Source organism: Salvia splendens, chromosome 7 (genome assembly GCF_004379255.2).
Source record: "Salvia splendens isolate huo1 chromosome 7, SspV2, whole genome shotgun sequence".
Taxonomy (NCBI): Eukaryota; Viridiplantae; Streptophyta; class Magnoliopsida; order Lamiales; family Lamiaceae; genus Salvia; species Salvia splendens.
The window spans coordinates 32,218,877-32,245,464 of record NC_056038.1 but is presented as its reverse complement, the minus strand read 5'-3'; the positions used below and the strand labels follow the sequence as shown (position 1 = coordinate 32,245,464).

The 26,588-nt window shown below is 37.8% G+C and overlaps 1 protein-coding gene and 1 pseudogene across 4 annotated transcripts; one reads left to right on the top strand and one right to left on the bottom strand.

Moving 5' to 3' along the window:
- The first annotated feature begins 7,778 nt into the window (after positions 1–7,778).
- On the top strand, positions 7,779–11,420 carry LOC121810925 (annotated as a pseudogene).
- Positions 11,421–11,841: 421 nt separating this feature from the next.
- LOC121741511 lies at positions 11,842–23,030 on the bottom strand. Of its 4 annotated transcripts, none has more exons than XM_042134295.1 (9): positions 22,712–23,029; positions 20,925–21,062; positions 20,562–20,769; positions 20,209–20,428; positions 19,148–20,091; positions 18,895–19,052; positions 13,387–13,538; positions 12,232–12,554; positions 11,842–12,156 (listed from the first exon to the last, which is right to left on the bottom strand). In XM_042134295.1, the coding sequence occupies exons 1-4, from the start codon at positions 22,932–22,934 to the stop codon at positions 20,239–20,241; spliced, it is 759 nt and encodes a 252-aa protein (XP_041990229.1). In that variant the 5' UTR covers positions 22,935–23,029; the 3' UTR covers positions 11,842–12,156; positions 12,232–12,554; positions 13,387–13,538; positions 18,895–19,052; positions 19,148–20,091; positions 20,209–20,238. The 4 variants fall into 4 exon arrangements, with proteins under 4 accessions (XP_041990229.1, XP_041990227.1, XP_041990228.1 ...); XM_042134293.1 differs by having other exon boundaries at positions 11,842–12,148; XM_042134294.1 differs by having other exon boundaries at positions 11,842–12,554; positions 19,148–20,094; positions 22,712–23,030.
- Positions 23,031–26,588: the final 3,558 nt, after the last annotated feature.

The window sequence follows — 26,588 nt, the reverse complement described above, 5'->3', positions numbered from 1 at the left end:
ATTCGCCTCGGCCCTTCTTCGCTCTAGCCGCCTTCGCCGCCTTCGTCCCTTGCGGCCGACGGCGCCCACGGCTGGATCCCCCGTATTCGTCGGGCGTTGGATTCCCCGTACCCCCAAACACCTGCGGTTCACCCTCGCTGGCCTCACCGGTGTCACCAGACGAGTAGTTGCCGGTCGCCGTGTGCTTCGTGCGCTTTGAGGTTGTAACACCCGTAAAAAAAAAAGAAAAAAAAAATCAAATAAATCTAATTAAATCTTTTCCTAGTTGACTTGGTCAAATATATTTCTCTAAACCATATCACCAAACGATTTCCCCATATCTATACTCCCTAAAATCTCTCCAACCACCAAATCCATCAATATCTATCAGTTTTGCCTATATATATCCAATCAATCCCACGATCTTTCTACACATAAATTCAATACCAAGAAAAACCAGGAACTAAAATTTAGAGAAAGAACCGAGTTGGAGAAGAGAGTTTTCTGCCGCCTAAGAAGGTAATCACCGATCAATTCCCAGCCTTGATTTCCTTGCATTCATTTAGGATAACTCGAATTTTGGAGCATGAAATCTGTAGTATTCGGACAGTAGGTTCCAACGCATGTTTGACCGACCAAACGAACTCCTTTTTATACGATTCTTTTTTCTGAGTAAACCTTAAGGTGTCTTCTGTGTGGTGTGTGAATTTCAACCTATTTGGACGAAAGATGTATTTTTGGTGAATTTTTGAAGTTGACTGCGCAGTTCTGCCAGAAATTGTTTTTCTCGACCAGGGAGTTACGTTTTCGATTTGACCGACCTAAAAAGATTAGTTTGATGTGAAATTTTAATTGAATGATATTTTATGTGTCTACTGTATTGTGGAAAGTTTCAGCCCCAACGGAGACCGGATGAATTTTAAATGATTTTTACAAACCAACCGCGCAATTCTGCCAGTTTTGTTGTTAGGTGAAAATATCACTTGTTGCTAAGTTTTAATGAATTATATGATGCATGTATGATTTAAGAAGGCATCCTATGGCATGATTATGTGTAACACGTTGAGAAGTATTATGGCATATTTTTCCTTATGTTGATGAACGTTCGGGAATGGACAATATAAGAAAACGATGAAAGGAACGATAGGACATGCATGATAATTGTAATAATGGAAAACCTGATTGTGTGGTGATATTGACAAGGGTTGTTGCACGTACGAGGGTACCAAGAGTAAAAGGTTGCGTAAAGTCGTGATTGTGTGGTATAAGTAAACGAGGTGGGCTTTCTAACTAAGTATTTTGTGGGCTTTCTAACTAAGTATTTTGTGGGCTTTCTTTTTAAATATGGGCAATGCCCCAAGTATATTTTTATGTGAAAATGATACGAATATTTGTCATGCCGTGTTTTGTTTTATTCTATGGAACCTATCTGATGTGGCTTTTGCCATCAATGGATAATCGAATTCGGGTCTGTCTAGGGAGTGAGTCCCTATTCAGGCTAGTGTACACCAATGGGGATCGTGAGCCGTCTTTTGGGTCGGCCGGTCTAGTGGCTTGGAATGTGGCCACATTCTTTGTCATCAATGGATCAGATATGGTAGACATCTATGGGAAAATGACTGCAGTCACGAGTTTTACGATGGAAATGATTTTAGTGTCTTGGGCGATTTCTAAAGTTAAAACCCCAAGGTCACTCAATGGTGGCATGATAAATACTTTTTATAAAATGTTTTCGGCATGAGTCCATTGAGTGCATCAAGTACTCAGCCCTGCTTTTCTTTTAAAAATTGCAGGTTGAGCGTGACGGGTGCGGTGGGTGTTGAGCAAGACCGTTGAAGAAATTAAGTGTTTAGAATGTGTCATGTCTTCACACGTGGCATATTCCTTCTCTCAAATGCTTCCGCTAAATATTGTTTCTTTTGAGTTGTTGATTGTTGAGATACTCTGATTTTATTCGAGCTATTCCCATTTGTTTCAAGTTATGGTCGATTTGTGTTGTTTTCCCGTTTCTTCCCCGCTTCTTTAATCCTCCCCTAGTCGCGATCAACCGTGTTTTCTATCCTTAGAAAATGCGGGCGTGACAAAGTGGTATCAGAGCAATTTTTCTTTCCACTCTGGACCCGAGAGTCTTTTTCAGTGTTAGTCTAGACTTGTTTCGCTAGACTAAAATAATAAATAAAATAAAATAAAAGAAGATAAAATAATAATTGTGTATTGACGGCTCAACATCCCGCTTCGCCACGCTCAATCAAGAAAGAGGTAATTTATTCTTATGAAAAAATTTTATGAGAAAGTTTGCAGCAAAGGAGATGAGAAGCTATGGTTATGAAAACAAAGTATGTTTTACAATGGGATACAAGAGCTATGGTTATGAAAATATAGTATGTTTTACAATGGGATAGAAGAGCTATGGTTATGAAAACAAAGTATGTTTTACAATGGGATACAAGAGCTACTATGGTTATGAAAATATAGTATGTTTTACAATGGGATAGAAGAGCTATGGTTATGAAAACAAAGTATGTTTTACAATGGGATAGAAGAGCTATGGTTATGAAAACAAAGTATGTTTTACAACGGGATAGAGGAGCTATGGTTATAAAAATATATATGTGTGTGTTTTGCGATATGTTATGCAATGAGGTGACTTATCTTTTATGAAAAGATTTGATCAATGGAAAATGCTGTGTTTATGAATTGTTCAAAAATTTGTGAGTTTCGAGAAAAATAGTTTTAACTTTTTCATTTGGAAAATTGAGCTATGGAAGTATGATGATATTTATGTTATGAGGTGCAAAGTATGATGCGTTATTCTATGGAGTGTTTTATACGATGGATGAAAGTTTATGCGAAAGTATATTTTAGTTTTGAGTCAAAACTTTTATTTTAAAAGTGAGATGTGGAAATTTTAGGAAAGTGTGAAAGAGTTTGAAGAAAGCTTTTGTGTCAAAATTTTATGAATGCAAATGTGAGGTGCGAAAGTGTTTAGCTATGAGATGTGAAAATGTTGTGTGTTTATCTTGTGGTATGAATGACGTTAATTGTGGTAGATGTTGAGATGAGAGATGATGAAGTATGTGGCGAACATAGAGTGCTTACGTTGTAGGTTAGGTTGAATACGCGCAAACCGTAGTTTTAAGTTGAGATAATCTATCACTTTCCCGAGGGACGAAAACGAACGAAAATCTGAAAGTTTGGGGAGAACCCCTAATTTGTCAAGGCACAACGAGGCAAGGAGATCGAGAGTGCGAATGGATGCCGGTGGACCATGAAACTTTTTCTTGGAATTGCGTGAAACGTTCGGGCAAGCTTGATGTGTGAACTATTTTACTATTTTCTACGTTTTCCATGAACGACAAGAACAAAAAGAAGACGAAGAAGATTTCAAGAAGTGGAAGATAGCGAAGACGAAATGAAGTTCAAATGCAAAAGATGGTGCAAAACAAGGAGGGATGATGCGAAGTGCGCAATTTAATTTAATATAGTCTAATCTCGCGTAATTTATTAAAAGTGGCAGCGATGTGACTTTCAACTACAATGTTAATTAAGCGACATGAGGAAGCTGCTTGGAAGACAAGATGATGGAGAAATTCTGTATTCGAAGGACGTAAGCAAATTTCGGGACGAAATTTTTGTTAAGATGGGTAGATTGTAACACCCGTAAAAAAAAAGAAAAAAAAAATCAAATAAATCTAATTAAATCTTTTCCTAGTTGACTTGGTCAAATATATTTCTCTAAACCATATCACCAAACGATTTCCCCATATCTATACTCCCTAAAATCTCTCCAACCACCAAATCCATCAATATCTATCAGTTTTGCCTATATATATCCAATCAATCCCACGATCTTTCTACACATAAATTCAATACCAAGAAAAACCAGGAACTAAAATTTAGAGAAAGAACCGAGTTGGAGAAGAGAGTTTTCTGCCGCCTAAGAAGGTAATCACCGATCAATTCCCAGCCTTGATTTCCTTGCATTCATTTAGGATAACTCGAATTTTGGAGCATGAAATCTGTAGTATTCGGACAGTAGGTTCCAACGCATGTTTGACCGACCAAACGAACTCCTTTTTATACGATTCTTTTTTCTGAGTAAACCTTAAGGTGTCTTCTGTGTGGTGTGTGAATTTCAACCTATTTGGACGAAAGATGTATTTTTGGTGAATTTTTGAAGTTGACTGCGCAGTTCTGCCAGAAATTGTTTTTCTCGACCAGGGAGTTACGTTTTCGATTTGACCGACCTAAAAAGATTATTTTGATGTGAAATTTTAATTGAATGATATTTTATGTGTCTACTGTATTGTGGAAAAGTTTCAGCCCCAACGGAGACCGGATGAATTTTAAATGATTTTTACAAACCAACCGCGCAATTCTGCCAGTTTTGTTGTTAGGTGAAAATATCACTTGTTGCTAAGTTTTAATGAATTATATGATGCATGTATGATTTAAGAAGGCATCCTATGGCATGATTATGTGTAACACGTTGAGAAGTATTATGGCATGTTTTTCCTTATGTTGATGAACGTTCGGGAATGGACAATATAAGAAAACGATGAAAGGAACGATAGGACATGCATGATAATTGTAATAATGGAAAACCTGATTGTGTGGTGATATTGACAAGGGTTGTTGCACGTACGAGGGTACCAAGAGTAAAAGGTTGCGTAAAGTCGTGATTGTGTGGTATAAGTAAACGAGGTGGGCTTTCTAACTAAGTATTTTATGGGCTTTCTAACTAAGTATTTTGTGGGCTTTCTTTTTAAATATGGGCAATGCCCCAAGTATATTTTTATGTGAAAATGATACGAATATTTGTCATGCCGTGTTTTGTTTTATTCTATGGAACCTATCTGATGTGGCTTTTGCCATCAATGGATAATCGAATTCGGGTCTGTCTAGGGAGTGAGTCCCTATTCAGGCTAGTGTACACCAATGGGGATCGTGAGCCGTCTTTTGGGTCGGCCGGTCTAGTGGCTTGGAATGTGGCCACATTCTTTGTCATCAATGGATCAGATATGGTAGACATCTATGGGAAAATGACTGCAGTCACGAGTTTTACGATGGAAATGATTTTAGTGTCTTGGGCGATTTCTAAAGTTAAAACCCCAAGGTCACTCAATGGTGGCATGATAAATACTTTTTATAAAATGTTTTCGGCATGAGTCCATTGAGTGCATCAAGTACTCAGCCCTGCTTTTCTTTTAAAAATTGCAGGTTCAGCGTGACGGGTGCGGTGGGTGTTGAGCAAGACCGTTGAAGAAATTAAGTGTTTAGAATGTGTCATGTCTTCACACGTGGCATATTCCTTCTCTCAAATGCTTCCGCTAAATATTGTTTTTTTTGAGTTGTTGATTGTTGAGATACTCTGATTTTATTCGAGCTATTCCCATTTGTTTCGGGCTATGGTTGAGTTGTGTTGTTTTTCCCCTTTCTTCCCCGCTTCTTTAATCCTCCCCTAGTCGCGATCAACCGTGTTTTCTATCCTTAGAAAATGCGGGCGTGACAGAGGTTGAGCCCGAGCTCGAGCGGACACCGCCGGCCCACCTTTCCTCGTCCTTGACGAGCTGCCAAATATCAACATATTTGAACTGTAGACCGGTGTCCTGGTAGAAGACGCGCAAAGCCGCCCTCAGAATGTCGGCGCCCGAAGCTCCGCTTTGGTAGTTCGCCGCTTCGGCCGAGTAGATGTCGCAAAATTTTTTGACCTGTGCGTCGACTCGGCCAAAGTGAGCACGGAGCATTGTATATTTGCGCTTCCGGGCCCCTTTCGGCTTAGTCTGGTGGTAGACATCACGGACCTTTTCCCAGAAGCACTTGGCGGCTTGTTGATTCCCGACGATTGGATCGTACGAGACGGTGAGCCAGGCGGTGTACACCGCCTTGGTTTCTTCGTAGTTGTACGGATGCCGGCCCAGATCCTCCGGTTCCTCCTCCTCCTCCTCGGCCGCCTCAGACGCAGCCCTGGAGCTTCCACCGCCCCGGCTTCCTTCCTGGGTGGGTTCAACGGGGATATCCTCCCGAATCTGGGACAAACCCTGAGAAAGCCGCGAGCCGGGTGGTCGAGCGTAGGCATCCACATCGAAAGTGGGTGGTTGGTACCCACCCGGCGTCGCCGACCCCTGGGTGCCCGGCGTCGACGACCCGGAACCACCAAGTGTGTTGTACATGGTCTCCCAATCGCCGAACGCGTTGAGATCCCACCCACCGGAGCCGCCACCGCCGTAGTTGCCGTCGCCGGACATTTTTGTGTAGAGATTGAATATGAAAATTGGAGAGGAAATGATGTTGATTTAGGAAGAATAGATGTGTAGTTGTGTGTGAAATGAGAATGAGAAGTAGGAGTATTTATAGAATAAGAAAATAAAAAAAAATTTAAAAAAACGGTAATATTACCGTTAATTAAAAAAAAAATTTAAAAAATGATTTTTTTAAAAAAAAATTAATTATTGCGTCAGCAGGTGACGTGTCCCACTCGCGGGCCGGCGTTTCGTTCCGTCGGCACCCGGCACGGAATGGGAACGGAACCGGGACAGAATAGGAGCCCACAACGCGTTCCGCTGCGAAACCGTTACGGCGGAACGGCACGCGGAACGCCGACGGCCCGCGTTGCGGGTGCCCTTACTACTATATTTGACTAACTTACGGGGTTTTTTTTCATACTTGACACAATTAAATTAACGTGGTTTTCAACGTGACTTTTTATCCTAAATGTTATGAACTTAAAAGTGGTTTTAAAACGTATCACGTTGCCTACGTAGAATAAGATTTTGATGAAAATATCTTATTTGAGTAAGTTTGGGAAATACCAAACAAAATGCAAAGTTTGTGATATTATAGACCGAATTGAAAGTTTATGGGAAATACCTAATTTTAGGGAAAGTTTATGGTTTTAGAAACCAATATCCCAATAAATAATAATACTCTCTCTGTCCCAACTTAATAGAGTCATATTTTATTTTAAGGTGTCCAAAGTTAGTTGAGTAATTTTCTTTTTACAAAATTTGAATAGATTATTGGACAGGTAATAAAAAATTACTAAGTACTCCTACTTCATAATTAATCACGCTCAAATTCTAAAATTTAGCTCTCCACATACAAAAAGACTAATAACATCACAACAAGAAATAACAAAACAAAATTCATACGGGCTGATGATCTTGTTTTTTCCTCGACCATCAATCAATTAATTTTTTTGCTTGATCTACCCAATAAGAGACTATTGTCTTATAGCCTATGCTAATTGAAATTATGGTATATAGCCTATCATCTATGTGGTGGGATAGAAATTCCATACTTATATCATTGATACGCCTTTATGGCAGACTTTTAGCGTGAATAGAAGTTTGAAACAGAGATAGTCTAGAATGGATAGGAACTTGGCTTGGACCATGCTCAAGTCATCAAGTGAGAAAATAATAAAACAAGTTGACTTTACCTACTTAATAACATCTCTTTGCAAATCCTCATTATAACTTCAACTTAACAGTTGGCACCACTTTATATGTCAAATTGAATCGATTACAGTTCAAAATTAAGATAAAAGAAATAATCTCAACGAATAAAATAAAATAAATAACCCTCCTCATTTAACAAATCTTCTATACACGTGGCACGCACCCTTTCTCACATAAACAGACCAACATTGATGGATGTTCGTGTTTGTGTATAATTTCTGCCCGGTTTTCCAGTGCTGCGAGTTTTGGCCTGGTTTGATGTGTGAATAAGCTGGAGATCTGCATGTTTTGTTATTCATTACGATTTGTTTACTAGAGGTTCGCGGAGGTCTGGCATATACATGAAGCAATTTGACATTTTAATCTCCTTTGATGAAATCCGCAATTCATCTTTGACAGCTGTGAACTCTTACAATTGAAATCAATTTTGTTAACGGCTTTGGGTTTTCTCCCGATAAATGATGATTGTACCACTAAATCGTCTAGAAATCAAGATTCTGTATTTGGCTAGGTCGTGTAGTTTACTGCTCATGTGGACCAAAAGCACTTGCTCGCTTAATTATTGGAATTATTTGTTATGATACAGTATAATGCTATCTGTCTTTCTCAATAGTAATTTCATGGCAACAAATGTTAGTGGCTATTTTGCTGCTCCACAATCTGGCATGGCCATCCAACATATAATTTTTTTCACCACTCTGATACTTTTCTTGAAGTGGAGAAGGAGCTCACTTAGAGGGCATCGGCTGTTATAGATGTCCATGAGAAGTATCGAGGCTGTTTAAGTTTTCTAAGCATATTAGATGTCTTTTATGTCTTCCTTGTCGGAAGTGTAGCAGTTGCATTGTGATTGTCATGCACATAATTAAGTAGTAAACGATGCTTTTCCTTGTTGTGGCCAAATAAATTCGTGGTGGGGTCTAGTTGTTATGACATGTTAATGAGCATGTTCTATATTGAAAAGCCAAATAGAGTAGAAAATAAATGTGATTATGCGAGGACAGGAAACTCGGTTGTTTTGCTTGGGAAAATTGTGAATCTGTTTGTAATTGTGATAGATTTGGACCTATCATTGTCCCATGTGACATGATATTCTATTCTTAAGATTAAATACGCGTTATAGCTGTCTATTGCTGCAGAAACTAGGAATTCAGAATCAGAAAGGCATTTACTTTCATTTTATGTTTGGGATGGAGATAAAATACCCAACTACAATATGGAGATATTAATTAGAGGAGTTACTGACTTCCACAGTTGCCGCAATGTGGCAGAGAATATTTTTGTTTGCAATAATCCGTGTTAGGCCATGTTTGCATTTTGCAATGTGTGTAAACTACTATTAAAACCTATTTTGCTCTATACCAGATTTATTACGGTGAAGTTGGGAGAAATACGCAAGGAAGTGCAGTGCCCAATATGTTTAGGTACACTTCTTGAATCTCAGTTTGTGACATCTGCATATAAAAACTCTTTTATGCAAACAAAGTGTCAGATATCACATGTTAGTATTGGCTATTTGATTACTTTGAAAATGCTGTCTTGCTAATAATGTGGCCAGGAATGGACAATGGTAATATATTTGGTGCCACTCACATCTCTTTCCCTACATAAGTAATTCATAGCAGTTCATTATTCCTTGAACAGGTATAATTAGGAAGACAAGGACAGTCATGGAATGCTTACATCGTTTCTCATTGACAAATCCATGCGCTTAGGGTACTTGCTTCCATGTTCTATACTATGGTATGAAGATTGGATTTTTCTCGCCTTCTAACTAGCTGATTACTGATGCAGCAACAACGAATGTCCAGCTTGCCGCACACATTGTGCTAGCCGCAGATCCTTGAGAGATGATCCGAATTATGATGCCCTAATTGCCACTCTGTATCCTGATATTGATAAATACGAGGAGGAGGTACTAGTTGAGAAATGCTTTGCCTCTTTATTTTCCTATATAAAATTTTATTTTCTTCATCAAGACATCCTTCTTGTTTCTTTCAGGAATTGGCTTTCCATGAGGAGGAGAATGCTCGCAATAAGCAGGTAGAGTTTCTCAGTTTTCAACTGAGGCTTCTTCTGCTTGTGGATTATGCAGTGCAACCATATGCTCACACTATGCTTTCATTGAGAGAGCTTAAATATATGTAGCCCGTATTCCTTAAAGATGTCTGGATCCCCTCAGACCCCTTTTTGGCTGCAAATCCTAATTGTGTACTTATACTTATTCTCCACGAATGACTAGTAAACAGTTGCCTCCCAACATTTGTAGTTAAGAATTGCCTACAAACCAAATACAATTGGCTTAGTGGTTCTGTATGCTGACAGATACAAGCTTCTATTTCCCAAACATTTCGTCGGCAAGCTGAAGCACTAGGAAAGAAGCGAACATCAGCCAGAGTCACAGCAGCAGCATTTGTCAGGCGACAGGGCAACTATCGAAATTTGAGAGGCCGGCGAAATCGGACAGCTGATCACCAAGGATCTGATGAAGAGGATGGATCTAATGGAAATGATGGTAGCAAAGACTCATCATCAGCTGATGAACGCTCTCCAGACATCAAATCTAAGAGATATAAAAGACGGCGTGGAGCTCGGACTTCACAAACATCAGGAGCAAATGCAGATGGAGGTTCTGATGATAATAATTCTGAAACCAACAGAGAATTATTAAGTGCTTCAGCTGGAATTATTGGAGGTACAGAAGTTTTTGCCTGGGGACGAGGTGGCATGTGCAGTAACGGCCGGCATGGTGGTCATTGTTGGGACAACATCAAACTTTCCAGGAATAACCGGCTTTCAAAGCTAGTTGATCATCTCCAATCTTCAAAGGAAAATGAAGAGGTCGTAGCTATAGTCTGTGCTTTTGAGGTCACAAATCCTGACCCTCACTTCTTGTTCTTATCTAGCTTCTCATTTAATTGGTCATTATATTAAGAGAGGCTTAACAAGGGGATGTGATAGGGTGTGGATAGTGTTGATTTGGAACTAATGAATCTCGGAACCTCCATACACCGGAATAAGTTGATTGCTTACTTTGTATTAAATGTGAAATTTAAGTCTGTGAGTTTGTGTGATTGCCTCATCAACGTTTTTGCATGTTACCATTTGATCTGCTATGGGAACTTAAAAGGGTTTTATCTTCTTGTTTCAGTTGAAAGTAAGTCTGACACTTGTGTCATTGCTTGAGGACAAAATGCCCAGCCTGAAGCGACCTTACCTCTGCTGCAGTCCTCGATCATCAATTAGACACTTATGCCAGGTATTTTCTCCTGCATTTTGCTGTGTGGTCTTTCATTTGCTGAAGAAAATTGTTCAGTTAGACTAAAGTGGAGATCCTGAAAGATTTTTATACCCATGTCTCTTGCAGTATGTTGCTATGCAGACATCCACTGAAACTAGTGAGATTGAGATACTAATAATTAAAGATTTTCATCCTGTAAACAACTCTTCAAGTATAAAAAATGAGCCTGGCATTCTCAATGCTTGCCACAATGAGTTGCAGCTTTTGAACGAGAATCAGACATTAGGGGAAATTCATGGCAGTTTTACTCAGCAGAATCTGGTAAGATTTGTTCCCTTGTGATGTACAAAGACTTCAACTGATTCTGTCTTTTGCATGCATGATTTTACTTTAGCACCTTAGCTCTTATGTAATGAGCACATTAGATTGAACAAGATGCTTGTGGTCTTCACGCCCATCGGCTCACCTGTCCGTTTACTTGTTTGCATGGTTACCACCCAGGAATATACTAGAGATTATTAACCTAGTTATGACCTATATCTGTTCAGGTTATTGCATACCGGCAGAAGGTGCAAGGCGCATGTAATTGACTGGGATGGAGCTTAATCAGTTCTCTCAAATGAACTAGTATGATGCAGGAAACAAATCTCTGCTTTTATATGTTTAAAACTACATATTTTGTGGATAATACATACCGATAAATTTATGAATCTTGTACAATCAATTCTAGTGTAAGCTTATATCTGGTGGCTTCACATTATATATATATAGGAAGAGGACCGGGTGAGCCCTACAAATGTAGGAGAGAAATGAGAATCATTTTCAGCTCTTTGATAAAAAAAGGTTTATGTTGTATGCATTTTCTTATTGGCTGAGTGTAACATATGTGTTCGAATCTCATCAGGCGAAAATTTAGTATCCTATCGCTCATTGCTCGTTTGTTGATTTTATGCGTTTGAAAGTGACACTAGATGAGTTTAAGCAGTAGCACCAACATTTGGAGTCGGTTTCAAGCTTGTCTCCCACATCCAACCTCGTATGAATCAACAACCACTTCATTCAATACTTTTCTTTTCTTTCCTTTCAGCAACTAAATTGAGGCATCCGAAAATTATTTTAAAATGTGACAGAGCTGTACACATCGAAATAGACAACAGAAAATAATGCAATAGTTCTCTATTACTCTGGGAAGGAAAACCTCAAATCACAAAATTAAAGGAAAAATTAAAATATCGGATCCTAGCTTTGCATATAAAGCCCACAATTATGGCAAGCTTACCTATCTGTCAACACAAGTCCAGTAATTCACCATGCCGAAGAAAGTGTTCCCAGATGTTGCAGCAGATTTCCCCTCGAGCGAGTCGCTTTCTTTTGCAGGCCTCATCAGCTCAAAAGAAAAGAAAGAAGACCAGGAGGAGTTCCAATTCAGCTGCTCCAATGTTGGCTCGATGATTGTGAGCCCAAACAACTGTTCACCTGGTAAGTCAATTTCAAACTACCAGCAAGCGACTACAATACGGAGTTCACGGCATCGAGCTTCTAAGAGAGTACCTTTGGAGAGTTTCCTACAAATTCCTCGGAACAGGAGAGAGTCGGATGTGAAGCAGCCAAATCACCAAAGTAGCAGCAGGAAGCAAGTTTCCCAAGCCAAAAGGAGAGCAAATGAGAAGCAGTCGGCAGGAGACAAAAGTTTCAGTCTGAAGCTGCTATCATCATTTGCCACCCCTTGCAGAGATTGTCGTTCCAGTCAACCAACCCAAAGCATCAAACAACACACATCGCAGTGAGGAAAGTATACAATAACAGACTTCACTTTCCACAGCTCATCACTTCTATCAGCTGAGCTTGCAATTGCTAATGGCTTGTCTGTTGATCTGTTGCAGCATATCCAGATAAGAAAAGATCACCAAATTTCCCAGAATATAACCTTCTCAAGAAGGAACCTTTTTTACTTGGGAGTAAATCACAGAATATTTTATCAATCAGATCATCAATATTTTGTAACCAATTATTGCATGACCACAAAAGCACCATGAAGCCTAATGGAAGTAACTAAGAGGAGCTCATTTAAGGAAAATGACTTAACTAATGCTTGTGAATACGATAAATTCATTGGTTACTGAAGTGGGGAGAACTAAAAGTAGAATTCTTGAAATAGGCTGCCAACCTAAAAATCCTATAAGAATGAAATTTTTTGCATAATATTTTCTAGTAATTTAGAATTCCATGGGTAGTAAATGAGCTTTCACTATGAGCTTCAAGGTGAGATAAATCACGACAAAACCAACTACTGGGAACCAGCAGTAAATTAAGGGGAAAGAGAACCTAACTGCAGTGACATAGTAATACATTTCATATCTTTGACAAACCAAGTCATGATATTAACAGCAATGGATGTATGTTGCAGAGTGGCAACATTTAAATTCGTTTATCCAACAACTGATGACCACAAGCCCAGGAGGACAAATGCATCTACTTCTTTATTAACAATAGAAGAGATTAATTATTTTTTCCTCTCTTTCAATTGCAAAACCAACATCCCAGAATTATCTCCTCCAATTTAAACTTACAAGGCTTCTATAGCAAACTTCATAGGATAGCATATTCAGATTTATGTGAAATCTGGATGTACAGTACACCAAATTTCAGTGGTCTATGATTTCCATGCAGTAAATGAGTAGTCAGGATAAGGTCAAAAAATATTACCTACTATTAACTCCTACGCAGTGATCCCATGGCAATAAGACAATTAACAGATATAAATGAAACTGGAAGGGCTCATGAGACACTTCTTTGCTTCATACTAACCACGCCAACAGAAGCACCTGATTCTCAAAGAAGGGTTGCTGATGCTCTACCTGGTGTGCATTCATTTTTTAGACTTCACATTTGATTGACATGCATTCATGAGTGAGTGTCTTTAATGAGAAAATCTGGACGAGTTTATGCCTATCTTGATTGCACATGCACGGGGTGTAGCATCCTCATGACCCTCTACAAAGTCCCTTATTTTAATTTAGGGGGAAAAACAAGTTGTCAGAGCACACAATTGACCAAATTCATGATAAACATTCATGCTAGAGGCCTAACTAGGTCATACTAAACTACTAGGACAGAATGGCAAAAGGAAGATTCATAATTAGATCGTGTCTCTCTACTAATATTACGATTGCTCCATAGCTCTAGGTTTAGCAGCATTGAAGACATGAGAACCAGCAGACAAGTTCTTCTACATTGTTTAGTTGTTTATCTAGTTAGGTATTAATTGTTGAGATATCCACATATGAATTGTTTTCCATGGAGAGATATTGTTTAGCGTGTTAAATAAAGAGAAAGAAAGTAATTGAATGTATTAATGGAGAGAAAAAGGTAACTGAAATAATAATGAAGAGAGAGAAATGATGGTTGAGTGTATTAATTAGCGTTTAATGTTTCCAAAAAAAAAGGAAATGTGACATCTTGTGGGACAAACTAAAAAAGAAAGTTTGACATCTACCTTGCGACTTGGGGAATTTTATTTTATTATTTTATTTTACTAATGAGTACTCCCTCCGTCCCATTATATGTGAGGAGTTACTTTTGGGCACGGTATTTAAGAAAATGATATTTATTGAGTTAAGTGAAGAGAATAAAGTATGAGAGAGGAAAATGTAGCAGAGATAAAGAGAGAACAAAATAAAATAGAGAGAATAAAGTATGAGAGAGGGAATAAAGTAAGAGAGACAAAAGTGTTGCTTATTGCCACAAAAAAAGGAAATCAATGTGAGGCAATCCAAAATGGAAAGATGATCACTTATAGTGGGACAGAGGGAGTATTATTTTAATCCCTTTGTTCCTTAAAAGTATGTGCACTTTCTATTTTAGTTTCGTCCGTCACATAAAAATATGGACATTTCCATTGATGGAAAGTTATCATATGAGCTTTAACTATACTTATATTTCCCTCGGTCTCTTTTTGCCATTTAAGTTTGTCCCACAAATATAGTCCACTTTTTATTTTTGGAAACCTTTTTACCACGCATTCAATTATATATTCTTATAATAATTAATTAATTTTAATATTAAAATTATAATCTGCTAAATTATACTCCCCTCGACCCAATAAATATGAAACGTTTGGTTTCCGTTGTATTGTGAGTAAATGTAGATAGAGTAAAGTAAAAGTGAGGAAAAAGTATAGATGGTGTTGTAATAATTTTAGGAAACGTTTCATTTTTAATGAGATCGCCCAAAAAGAAAAACGTTTCACTTTTAATGGGAAAGGGGAAGTATTTATTATTTATAATTTGAATAATACTCCATATTTATCTAATTTTATTCTTTTTTAATTCTATTTATTACCCAAAACTTTTGGGCACGAAGATTAAGAAATTGTGTTGAATAGATTAAATGAAAGTAAAATAAATAGGAAAGGGAAAAAAGTAGGAGAGATAAAGAGATAAAAAGTATCTGATGAAATAAAGTAAGAGTGATTTGATGTTTTGTTTTTTGTCAAAAAAATGAAATGCCTCAACTTTGTTGGGACGTCCCAAAAAGGAATACGTGACAGTTTTCGTGATTTTCGTGATGTCAACACGGTATTGTAAAAAAGTCAACTCAATGACTTGAATAACTAAATTTGATTGACATTGTACATGCATTATATTGACATTACATGTAGTATGTGTTGACATTAACTTGATTATTGAAAAATTATCAAATTTTATAATGCTAACATATGCAATTAGGATCTCGTTAGAATCCTTATAAAATTACCTTTAATTTGATGTATGTTTTGTGATTTTTAAAAAAAATCTAGACAGTTATGTGTTCAGAGATATTTTTTAAAAAATAGTTATAACTAACAAACTTTAATTTTCATTAAAACCTTTGATTGACATTATTTACACATCGAGTTGACATCGATACTCTCTGATTGACATTGTTAAAACAACTAGTTGACATCGCGTGCAAATTAATCGTGGCCGTTTGTTTTCAAATCGGATTGACTAGATTTGGTAATAGTTATCAATTTAGTGCTTCTCCGGTAGCCCAGATAAGACCAATATATATGAGTTATATAGATTATTTGGTTGTTTGGTAGATAAAATAAGGCCATGTTAGGCCATCAAAGCCCATCTCGGCCCTCTGAGGCCCGGAGTGAATTAGTTCAAAATGATGGATTATTTAGCAGCCCAAAAGAGTGAGATAGCATATCATTATCTTAAAACCCATTTTGATTATTATCTTGTGCTAATTTAACATGCCAGCCGAACATGCACTTAAGGTGTAGTTAGCATCTTAATAGGACCATAGTATTAATTATACTTTATGATTCACTAAATTATAAAAAAAAACATTTTAATAAAAATAAAAATGTGACATCTATTATGGGACGGATGGAGTACAATATATACTATTTTCATCTCATAGAAATAGACTGAATTTATTTTTTCATCCGTCCAATAAAAATAGTCCATATCCATTTATGGAATCTTTTCTCTTTCTCTTTTACTTTATCATTTATGGGTCCCACCATCCACTTCATTATTTTAACTACTTTTTTTCATTCTCTTTTACTTCACCCGTTACGCATTAAAACTCGTGACATCTCCAATTAGGCTATTTCTATGGGATTGAGAGAGTATTAAATTCTTGATATATTTGTTATAGTATTTCCGATTTGACCAGTGGTCTAACAACTAGTTGAACCGTGATCCGATAATTTTGCTGGTTCATTTACCAACTCGATTTTTAAACATTGATTTAGTACAAAGATATAGGCTGAGTTATTGGAGCAATGTTGTCAATGGCAACTTATGGCGGTGACCCCAAAAACCGTCACAAGGATATTGCGTATCGTGTGGAGGGACATAGCAATTGATAAATACATATATAAAATATTACTCCATCCGTCCTTGAAAAATATGAACATTTGGTTCGGCAAGGGCTTTCATGCATAATTGGTAAGTAAGAGGGAGATAAAAAGAAAAAAGTAATTAAAGTATTGTTATTGGAGAATGAGTCTTCCCTCATTAGAGAAAAAAAAGTTTCCAAAATTAGAAGTTCATACTTCTCATGGATGGATGGAGTATTAATATATAATTCATTTGTCCTGCCGCAAGTGATCAACTTCATTTCAGCACAAGATTGAAGAAAATGATATTTATTGAGTTAAGTGGAAAGAATAAAGTATGAAAGATAAAGAGAGAATAAAGAAATGAAAAATAAAGTAAACGATAGAGAGAAAATGTGTTGCTTTTTGACCAAAAAAAAAGAAATCAATCACTTGCGGTAGGACAACCCAAAATGGAAAGTTGATTACTTGCAGTGGGACGGGGGAGATTATATAATTCAAATGATTAGAAAATAATAAAAACGTAAAATCTATAATCTTAGAACCAAGTAAAGCATAGTCACAAAAAACATATAATATGTCTAATAACCAAAGTCTTAGTTAAACAAAATATAAAATCATGATAATTAGTACTTTCTCGTCCCTCTATAATAGAGGCGTTTTTTTTCGGCACAGGATTTTAAAAAATTGTTTTAAGTGAGTTAATTAAATCGAGAATAAAGTAGAAACGCGAAGAGAGATTAAGAGAGAATAAAGAAAGAGAGAGTAAAGTAAGATAGAAAGAAGTGTAATGTTTTTTGGCAAAATAAGGAAGGACTTTGTGGAACAACCCAAAAAAGAATACAACTCAGCTACAGAGGGATGGGTGGAGTAATAATAATAATGTTTAATTAAAATTTTACTCAATAGTCATCATTCCCAACAGCATAGTCATCTTCACCCTCATCTTTATCATCGGCATCCATTGGCCATGCTGGAGGGCGTCGGTGGTGTTGGAAATAGATGGAGGTTGGAGGGTTGCGAAGGTTCTAAAATAAGTCAAGGGGCAGTGTTGGGGGTGGCAGGCCTATGACAGGCAGTTGTGGCCTTGTGGGTGCCACTATGGTAGAATTTGGGTAAAGGAGAAGAAGATTTAGGGTTTATCGTTCTGATTTTTGTACTTAAATATCTTTTTAATTGAATTATAGGTCTGGTTATATGGGTAAATGGGTCGGACAGAAAAGTCAAAATTGACCGTCATGGCAGCCGACACAAAAAACTAAAACAAATTGGTGTGGCAATGGCATTTTTACCGAAATCTGCCATGGCTAATATTTGACAACATTAACTAGGAGCGAGGGGCGCTCCATGGCAATTAGGTGAAATTTGGGGAGCAAGACGAGCATGCACCCCACAAATTGGGGCACACAAATGCTTCATGTTTGGATTTGTGTGTATGTATTGTAGGGTAGTTTAAACGAGTATAACACATTGATGAGGGGGCAGAGTAACTAAATATAGGTTCCCCACGGGTCAGCACATTAATGTCGAAAATAGAGTATAACACACATTCATGACACCTATGTTTGCAACCAACCAAATATATAAACAATTATTTATCGGTCGTTGTTTGAGAAAAGTAAATATACATGCTTAAACCTATATGCAGATTTGTGCAAGTTATTTACCAAAATTCCGTTCGGAAACTTGCACTATAGATATCTCTTGAACCTGATCAAGGTTTCTGAAGTTTCACCAATAATTAGATATCTTAAAAATGAAGCCTTTTGTTTTGATGAAAGGAAGAAGCATAAAGGGCCCACCATGAAGGGATCAAAACTTTACTTTTGCGGAGAGTACAGCCAGTGTTGTCAAAATGTCGTTCGGGTCGCTCGGGTCGCCCGGGTCGCCTGGGTCGAGACCATCACCGCCCCAACATGGGTGGGTTGATCGAGATACAGGGTCGCCGCTGGGTCGCCTGGGTCGAGTGAGTCGCCTGGGTTGCCCTAAACACATGTTATCTCTGATTTTCTCAAATCTCTCGCGTGTTTTCTGTCTCTCTCAATCACAATTCTCTATATATATGCATGCCCCACATCAAACTTTTCAAACCTACTTCTACATTTTAGAATTCGGCCTCTTCACTCCTAAACAAATAAACAATTCAAAGATCTTTTGCTGCCACCATTCGTATATTCCTTTGTTTTTATATTTTCAGACAATGGTTTCAATTATTTATTGTGTTATGACTTATGAATTGTTTTGATATTTTGATCATTTCTATTTTCCATTTTATCTCTATTCACATGAATTGCGTCTACATTTATATTATTTGATGTATTATAAACATTAGAGCAATATATTTATTTTATTTAATATTAAAAGGCAAAAAAATTAACCTAGCTTTGTGCGTCTCTCGACCCCGTCGACTCGTCGACCCGCGACCCGAATTTTCACCTCATCGACCCGGTGCGCCCCGCGACCCTAACAACACTGAGTACAGCACAAGCATAATCATTCAACATTCTCAAATTTTGCCATAAATATTGAGGTATCCCTGCAATGACAATGACCAGATGTCAAGGATTGTTTCTAACAAGGTGTAAATTTTGATTTAAATACTTTTCAATCAATTTACTGAAAAGACTTAACCTCAACTAGCTTTGCAAGTTTTGGCTGAGATGAAGAAAGATATGACTGGACAGATTCTTCTGTGCTAGGAATTTGGTGGGCTGGCAAAGAACTAAGAACCTTGTTGGCAGCCTTCTTAACAATCAATTTATGGGCATCTTTGCTTAGAAAGCCTTCCCGCCAAGTTGGTTTCACTAATTCTTTCACAGATTCTATTAGTGCAGATTGGAAATATTTGAAAGCCTTCGTATCACTTTGCACATGATCATCTTGCCTAAAGTCAGCTTCAATATCATGTTTTGTGCCTGATCCGCCAACTTCAGATATTGTTCCATCCACTGTCTTATTGAGTTTCACTTTATCATCATTGCTAGAGCTCAATATATTTTCCTTCCCATTATCACCAGCAAGAACATAATTCAAAAGTTTTTCCTCCCCTTGAGGACTGCTTGACTGAACAGTTACATTCTTATCAGATGATCCCTGGCCAGAATGTGAAAATATCACCTGGATATCCATAACATATTTCTGATCAGTGCTGTCATAGCCACATTCTTTCAGCAATATGCTTCGAGTTATCTCATGAGATGGGCAGAAAGGAGCAGATAGCTGCCAATCAAAAGAAGAGAAAGTAGCCTCCAACTTGGGTGGCTTGGGTTCCCTGAAACTACCATCACGCAACAGAGAATCTGATTCAGAACGAAAAGCTTGCGGAATACTTTGTTGCATTGAAGATGATATGTAAGCATGATGCTCCAGACCATCTCTAGCATTTACAATTCCTTGGACAGGAGGACTGCCATAGTTCTGGCAATTATCCAGACATAAGTTGTGCCTGACACTCCTATCTTCCCGGGTAGGAGCACCCGGATAGGTACCATCTTCAGGAAGAACCAGCTTTTCTGTCTCACTACTTAAATTTGCGTCCCCACTTTGTAGGGGTGGAATAAATGCACTAGAAGATGCTGCTACAACCACACAAAAAAAATGGTTGGCTTATAATGTCTAATGAACACAAAACACAAGCATACTTCACAGCGTGCTTGTATCAGATGTCTTGCTACAAAAAATATACAAGTTACCTTCCCTCCCCAAGGCTTAACTTTTTATTATCACTGCATCTGGTGCTTCCTTTGTGTGAAGGAATCTACAAGACTTTCCTCTGATGCACCATCCTTTGGCATGAAATTCACGCACCATCCTTTGGCATGAAATTCACACACCATCCTTATTTTTTTGCTCTCACGATCAATTTCAGCACTAGGTGAAGGATCCCTAAACCTTATTTTTGCAGCATGCAACCTGAGAAACTTATAGCTACCATCAGGATACAATTCCATAAGGAATGACTAAAGGTGAGATGTGACTATAACTATAATCTCTTAGGTGCAATGTTAAAGTTGTATGACATCTGAAATTCAACAAGAAGTTTAACCTGGGTGATCTATTGCCAACACCTTCTAAAGCAGTCTGGTCGGTTTTTTCCATGATTGATGCAATAGCACTATCATTCTCCCCAGAAGCATTATCCATTGTGGATGTGGCATTAACATCTCCAATGGAAGGAGAGGTTTTGGCATGATTTACTTCTGCACAGTCATTCAAAGGTATCCTTTCCTGATTGTATTTAGAGATTTCTCCCCCTGCGAGAACACAGTAAGTTATAGACAAATGAGGTTCGCAAAAGCAATCGGAAATGGCTGATACAAGACTGAAAATATGGTGTGGAAGTGGCATCAACCTAGAAATTTTCTACTTAAAAGTCACCCCTTGAGTCATAAAATGCTAGAATCCTCACCATTGCCGTATAATTCTTCTTTTTCACGAGACTCAAAAGGTTTCACATCTCCAATTTTTGAAACCAAAAATTCTTCAGTAAAGGAACTTGATTGTCTATGGTCTTTCTGCTCATCAAGCTCTAGAATCTTACCAGTATCTACAATAAGAAAGAGAACAAAGAAATATTAGATCAGACTGCACCAGGCATGCTACCTAAAAGCATCCTGATAGTAGTATAACTAACAGATTTAATAATAGAAAAGGACTTCGATGTGGACTGAGAAACATCTCAGAAAAGCTTGACCATCTAAAATCAGAAAGAAATTCATAGCCAGTATCTCTGGACAGGCAAGCTACATTAAAAGGTTAAAGTCCATAATTCTTAAGCTTACATTTAACACTTCCAATGGGAATAAAAGGCGGGCCTCTAGGTAAAAATATAAGTTCGAGAGTAGAGCTGTCATTTGGCTAGTAGGCCAAGTGGCCAACCAACTGACCACCCTAACTGCAACTTGGCTCATGGTCACACAGGCTTGCTGGCTCCACAGGTCTCAAATTCCTACAAACCTACACTAACCCCAAACAATGCAAAAGTGTATATATCGATAGCAACAGGATATCAACATGGAGGGGCAACACCAAATACGTGCTTGTCATGCTGCCAATATTATGGCATCTATAAATCTTACTACTTTCAAACTTTCTTCGTTTTCCTCATCAAATCGCATGCATGCACCATGTGTACGAAAAATATCATATACCTTCTTGTGTACCACCAACTCCTAAACAATACGCCTTTGTCTCTCATTCCATGACAAATGGAAGGCAAATCTGTCTTATCTCAGCCAAAACTTCTATCATCAAATCAAATCTTTTCCTAAAGGTTTCCTCTTTTTCATATCAAGAATTCCATCCTTTCCTTTCTGTTGACACTATACTAGAGAATTCTAATAGACGAAAATCTTAGCACTGAGCTAAAACTAGCACTATGTCAATGAAGGAAAACACCGACAAGCCAAGGAAAGAGGTCAAGGGAAAGACCAGCAGGTGCACAACATTGAGGACAAACAAGGGAGTTCAAGTACAATGTTATCAATGGTGGATGAAGGGTTATGGTAATTTGACAAAAAAATCACCATATGGTTATGGTGGATGGTAGGCTGTCGTAATATGCCGAAAATCCACCATAAGGTTATGGCAGATGTCATAACAGGTTATGGAAGAAGTGTGGTAGATTTGATAAGAAACAATTTATACATATAAGACTCTGTATATAAGTATTTATTGGGTCTTATTTGCTTGTATTTTTCAGTTGGCGTAAAGATTTACTATTATTTATCAATTGTGTCTCATTGCGAAAAGGAAAATTTTTTGTGTTAGTTGAATTCATTGAGAGGTCAAAAGCAATGGCCAAGCCGCCAAGCACAGTATATAACTGATGGAGCTAGCAAAAGTCATAAGAGGCTATGAGAAGCTTCAACTGTTCCCTAAATCTGATAAGGCCGCAGTCCACAACATAAATCTTAATACTAATATAAACATGTCTCTCAAACTACGACTATAAAAGGTAAACATGAGTGCTGCATTGTTTTCCAGAGAAAAAGTACTTGTGTTGATTTATAACGAGCTCTGAAATTTCAATGAGTATATAGTTCTGATCAGAAACGTTTCACCAAAACACACAACAACTGAACCAACAACAAGCACATATACACGCATGCAATCCGAAATTATTTCAATAAGGATAGCACCAGAAATAGTCACAAAAATAAGGAAAGGGCTCAATCATTGAAAAACAAAACTAACCAGTTTCCAGATTTTTTAGGCTCGAAGCAGTTAGATCCTCTCCAATTTCAACATCCCCTCCATTTTCGACATGATCGGCTCCGAGATCGTCTTCTTCCTCTACCTCTTCTTCGACTTCAATCTCCTCTTCCACTTCGATTTCCTCGTACACGATCTCGTACTCCTCATCATCTCCTTCTGGGATCGATGGTTTCGGCGAGACCACGGCGGAGGATGGAACCATTAGGGCTTTACAATGGCACAAGAGGCGGCGGCGGCGTCGTATGCGGTGATGATATATTAGTGAATTTGGTGTCTACATCGATGTCTTTTTTCTATATATAGGAGTACAAAATTGAAAATACGACTAATTTGCTATTGCTTAAGAAATTTTATTATAAACTCTATAAATTAGGGATCACGATCTATCATTAGATTGGGGATCACATTTTTGTGAGATCTTTTGTACTCCCTCCGTCCCGCACTACTCGCACGTTTCATTTTCGGCACGGAGATTAAGGAATGAGTGTATAGCAAAGTCAAATATTACGGCTGTATGTGAAATTTTTTACTAAAAATGGAAATAGTGCAAATAACTTGGGACGCCCAGAAAGGAAATAAGTGCAAGTAGTCCGGGACGGAGGGAGTATTAAAATAAGCGGAAAACTTCACGCACGGCACATCGTCAACTGTTTAGTTACGTAATGTTGGCGCGCGTTTATCGAGCGCACGTCGTTAACCGTTACAAATTCATAATATTGGCGCGCGAAAGACATATTTATGATATTGGCGTGAACAAGAGTGCGATTTCTTAAAATAATTAACGTTTTATAGCTTTCATTAAATATTTATGATATTGACGCGCATAAGAGTATGATCTCTTTATTTAATAAGCGCCTAATCTATTTGAATTATTTTAGAAAATAAAAAAATGAAATTATAATGACACACTTTATACCCATCATGAGATTTGTGAAACTTTGAAGGATTTAAGATTAAAAAAATCAAGATAATGATTTAGTAGTGTTGTTTGACATAAAGGATAGAAATAAATGAGATTTCGATTGTGTAAATTAAGCAGGTAAATTGTAAAATGACATTTTTACTTCTTTCAAAAAATAAATATATATGTATTTAATTCTATTTAGTACTATTACTAATTATGATTTGGTTGTTGACTTAAACTAGATTATTGATTTATTAATGAATCTAGTGAAAATATATAATTAATCAAGTATTATTAATTAAGAATCAAACAAAATTAAGAGCACCCGCATCGCGTCTCTATGCGGACTCGATCTCGTCTCACCAAGACGACACCGCATCGAGACAGCGATGCGGGCTCCCTCTCGTCCCTAACCCGTCCCTTGTCTCGCCGCGGAGAGGAAGCTCGCGTTCGTCCGTGGCGAGCTCCCGTTCGTCCGTGACGCCCACTCGCCGGCCCGCGAGTGGGCGTCGTTTATTTCCGTTGAAAATGTTTTTTTTAAATTCAGGAAAAATTCAAAAATAAAAAAAATCCCAAAAATATACTAGCTGTTTATAGCTGTTTTTTTCAAAATTTTAATTTTTTTGTATTTTTTTAAGCCCCCAATCACTTATATAAATATCAAATCATTCCCACAAATTAATCCACCATAAAAAAACTCTCTATTCTCACTCAAACACTCTACATTCTTCATCTCAAAACATTATTCTTCTCCCAATTTTAATCCATTAATGGATCCATTTGAGCAAATGGGTCGAATAATGGAAGAATCGCTAGAAGAAGATCGACGTAGGGAGGAGGAGGAAGCCGCGGCGCCTCAAAGGCGATCCCAGATTTACATCCATTGTGACCGGGAGGAAGCCGCCGCAAGGTTGGTACGCGATTACTTCTGTGAGAACTCGGTATGGGGAGAGACCTACTTCCGTCGCAGTTTCCGCATGCGGAAACGGCTATTTCTGCATATCGCAAATACATTGGCAGCCCGGGAAGAGTACTTCCAAGAAGGGTTCGACGCTATTGACCGTCCCAGTCACACGACGCTCCAGAAATGTACTGCAACAATCCGTCAGCCTGCTACTGAACAAACAATGGATTTGTTCGACGAATACCTACACATTGGGGAAAGCACTGAGAGACTATGTTTGATGAACTTCTGCAAAGGCGTCCGGGCAGCCTTCACCGACGAATTTCTCCGGAAGCCAAGCACCGCAGATTGTTAGTTTCTGCTCCGACTTCACGAACAAGTGCACGGATTCCCCGGGATGCTTGGCAGCGTCGATTGCATGCATTGACAATGGAAGAATTGTCATGTGGCGTGGAGGGGGTCATACACGAGCGGCCACAAAGGCACCCACCCCACCGTTATACTCGAGGCCGTTGCTGACTACCGGCTATGGATTTAGCATGCATATTTAGGGGTCCCCGGATAGAACAACAAAGTCAACGTGTTCAACCAATCCGACCTCTTCAGCCAAGTTTTGAATGGTAAAGCGCCGGCCATCAACTTCATCGCTAACAACCGTCAGTATAAAATGGGGTATTATCTTGCCGACGGCATCTATCCGAAGTGGCCAACCTTTGTGAAGACGTTCAACAGGCCGATGAACGAAAAACAGACTCTTTTTGCGCAGAAGCAAGAGGCTGCTCGCAAGGATATGGAGAGAGCGTTCGGGGTTCTCCAAGCTTGATTCAACACTATCAAACCCCCGGTTCGTACGTGGTTTATAGAGAATATGGTCAACATCATGTATACGTGCATAATCTTGCACAACATGATTGTCGCCGACGAAGGACCTGAGGCGGAAAATTGGTTCGACCTTGAAACCCTGGGAAGCTCTACCGCAAGTTGTCCGCTTCGCAGTGGAGTGCATTCATCTTTGCAAGAGCGGTTGTGTGTTCGGGCAAGGACACGTAATTCTACCGCCCACGCCCAACTCCAGGAGGATCTAATGGAACACATTTGGGCAAAATTTGGCAACTGGTAGACGCACATGATCGTCATTAGACAACTTCTTCTGCTTCTTTGAGTTTTGAGATTTTGAATTTAGAGAGAATGAGCGGAAGATTTTAAATTATGTATTTTTTTTAGGATTTTAATTATGTGGTTTTTACTTTTTTTTAGAATTTTAAGTTGTAATTTTATTTTTTATTTAATGAAGTATGTTTTTATTAATTGAATTTGTTGGAAATAAAAATAAAAAATGAAATTGAATGGATAGTTAAGGGATGAGATGATTAAGAGATGGAGGGATGCATGTGATGTGGCTCATGAATAGTGAAGAGATGAGACGATTAAGAGACGTGGATGCGGATGGCCTAAGGATTAATTACATTTATGAGAAACATTGTTTTTAGTTTTTAGGCGTCTACCGAGAAAATGTACAGTCATATGCCATGAAAAAAAGTTTAGTGTCAAAGTTTGTTTGGAAAAAAAAAATAGTTCATACCATTGTGATAGTTTTAAAAAAATGAATAAAAATTCTATTTCATTAAAATACTATGAATGATTATTTTATCTAAATTTTATTATAATTTTTTTAATAACCGTGGATATTTTCAAGAATAAAATTAATTACATAATTTTTAATACAATATAAATAAGGAAAACTTGTAATAGTATAATTTTCCTCCTATAATTATAAGTAGGGTCAAATTAATCATAGAAGTATGTAATTAATGATGCTACTAATTCAAAATAATTTTGGTCTTATCCTATTCAAATTTGAAGAGTGTATTTGTATATACAACTTTTGTCAATTTATTTTTACTCATTCTTAAATAGGTGTATTTAATAAATACATTAATACAAAGGTAATAAAGTACATACTAAAAATATAAATTTAATTAAAACTAAAATATAATACAATACCGTTTCAACCTCATTATGCATCACCATTATATCAAAAAAAAAAA

Bases quoted from the DNA above. Each gene is read 5' to 3' on its own strand.
- LOC121741511 (XM_042134294.1), bottom strand. From the start codon at position 22,934: ATGGTTCCATCCTCCGCCGTGGTCTCGCCGAAACCATCGATCCCAGAA. The intron at 21,063-22,711 runs GTTAGTTTTGTT...TTCTTATTGTAG, and splicing joins CCTAAAAAATCTGGAAACTG to ATACTGGTAAGATTCTAGAG. The intron at 20,429-20,561 runs GTTAAACTTCTT...TAAGTTTCTCAG, and splicing joins GTTGGCAATAGATCACCCAG to GTTGCATGCTGCAAAAATAA.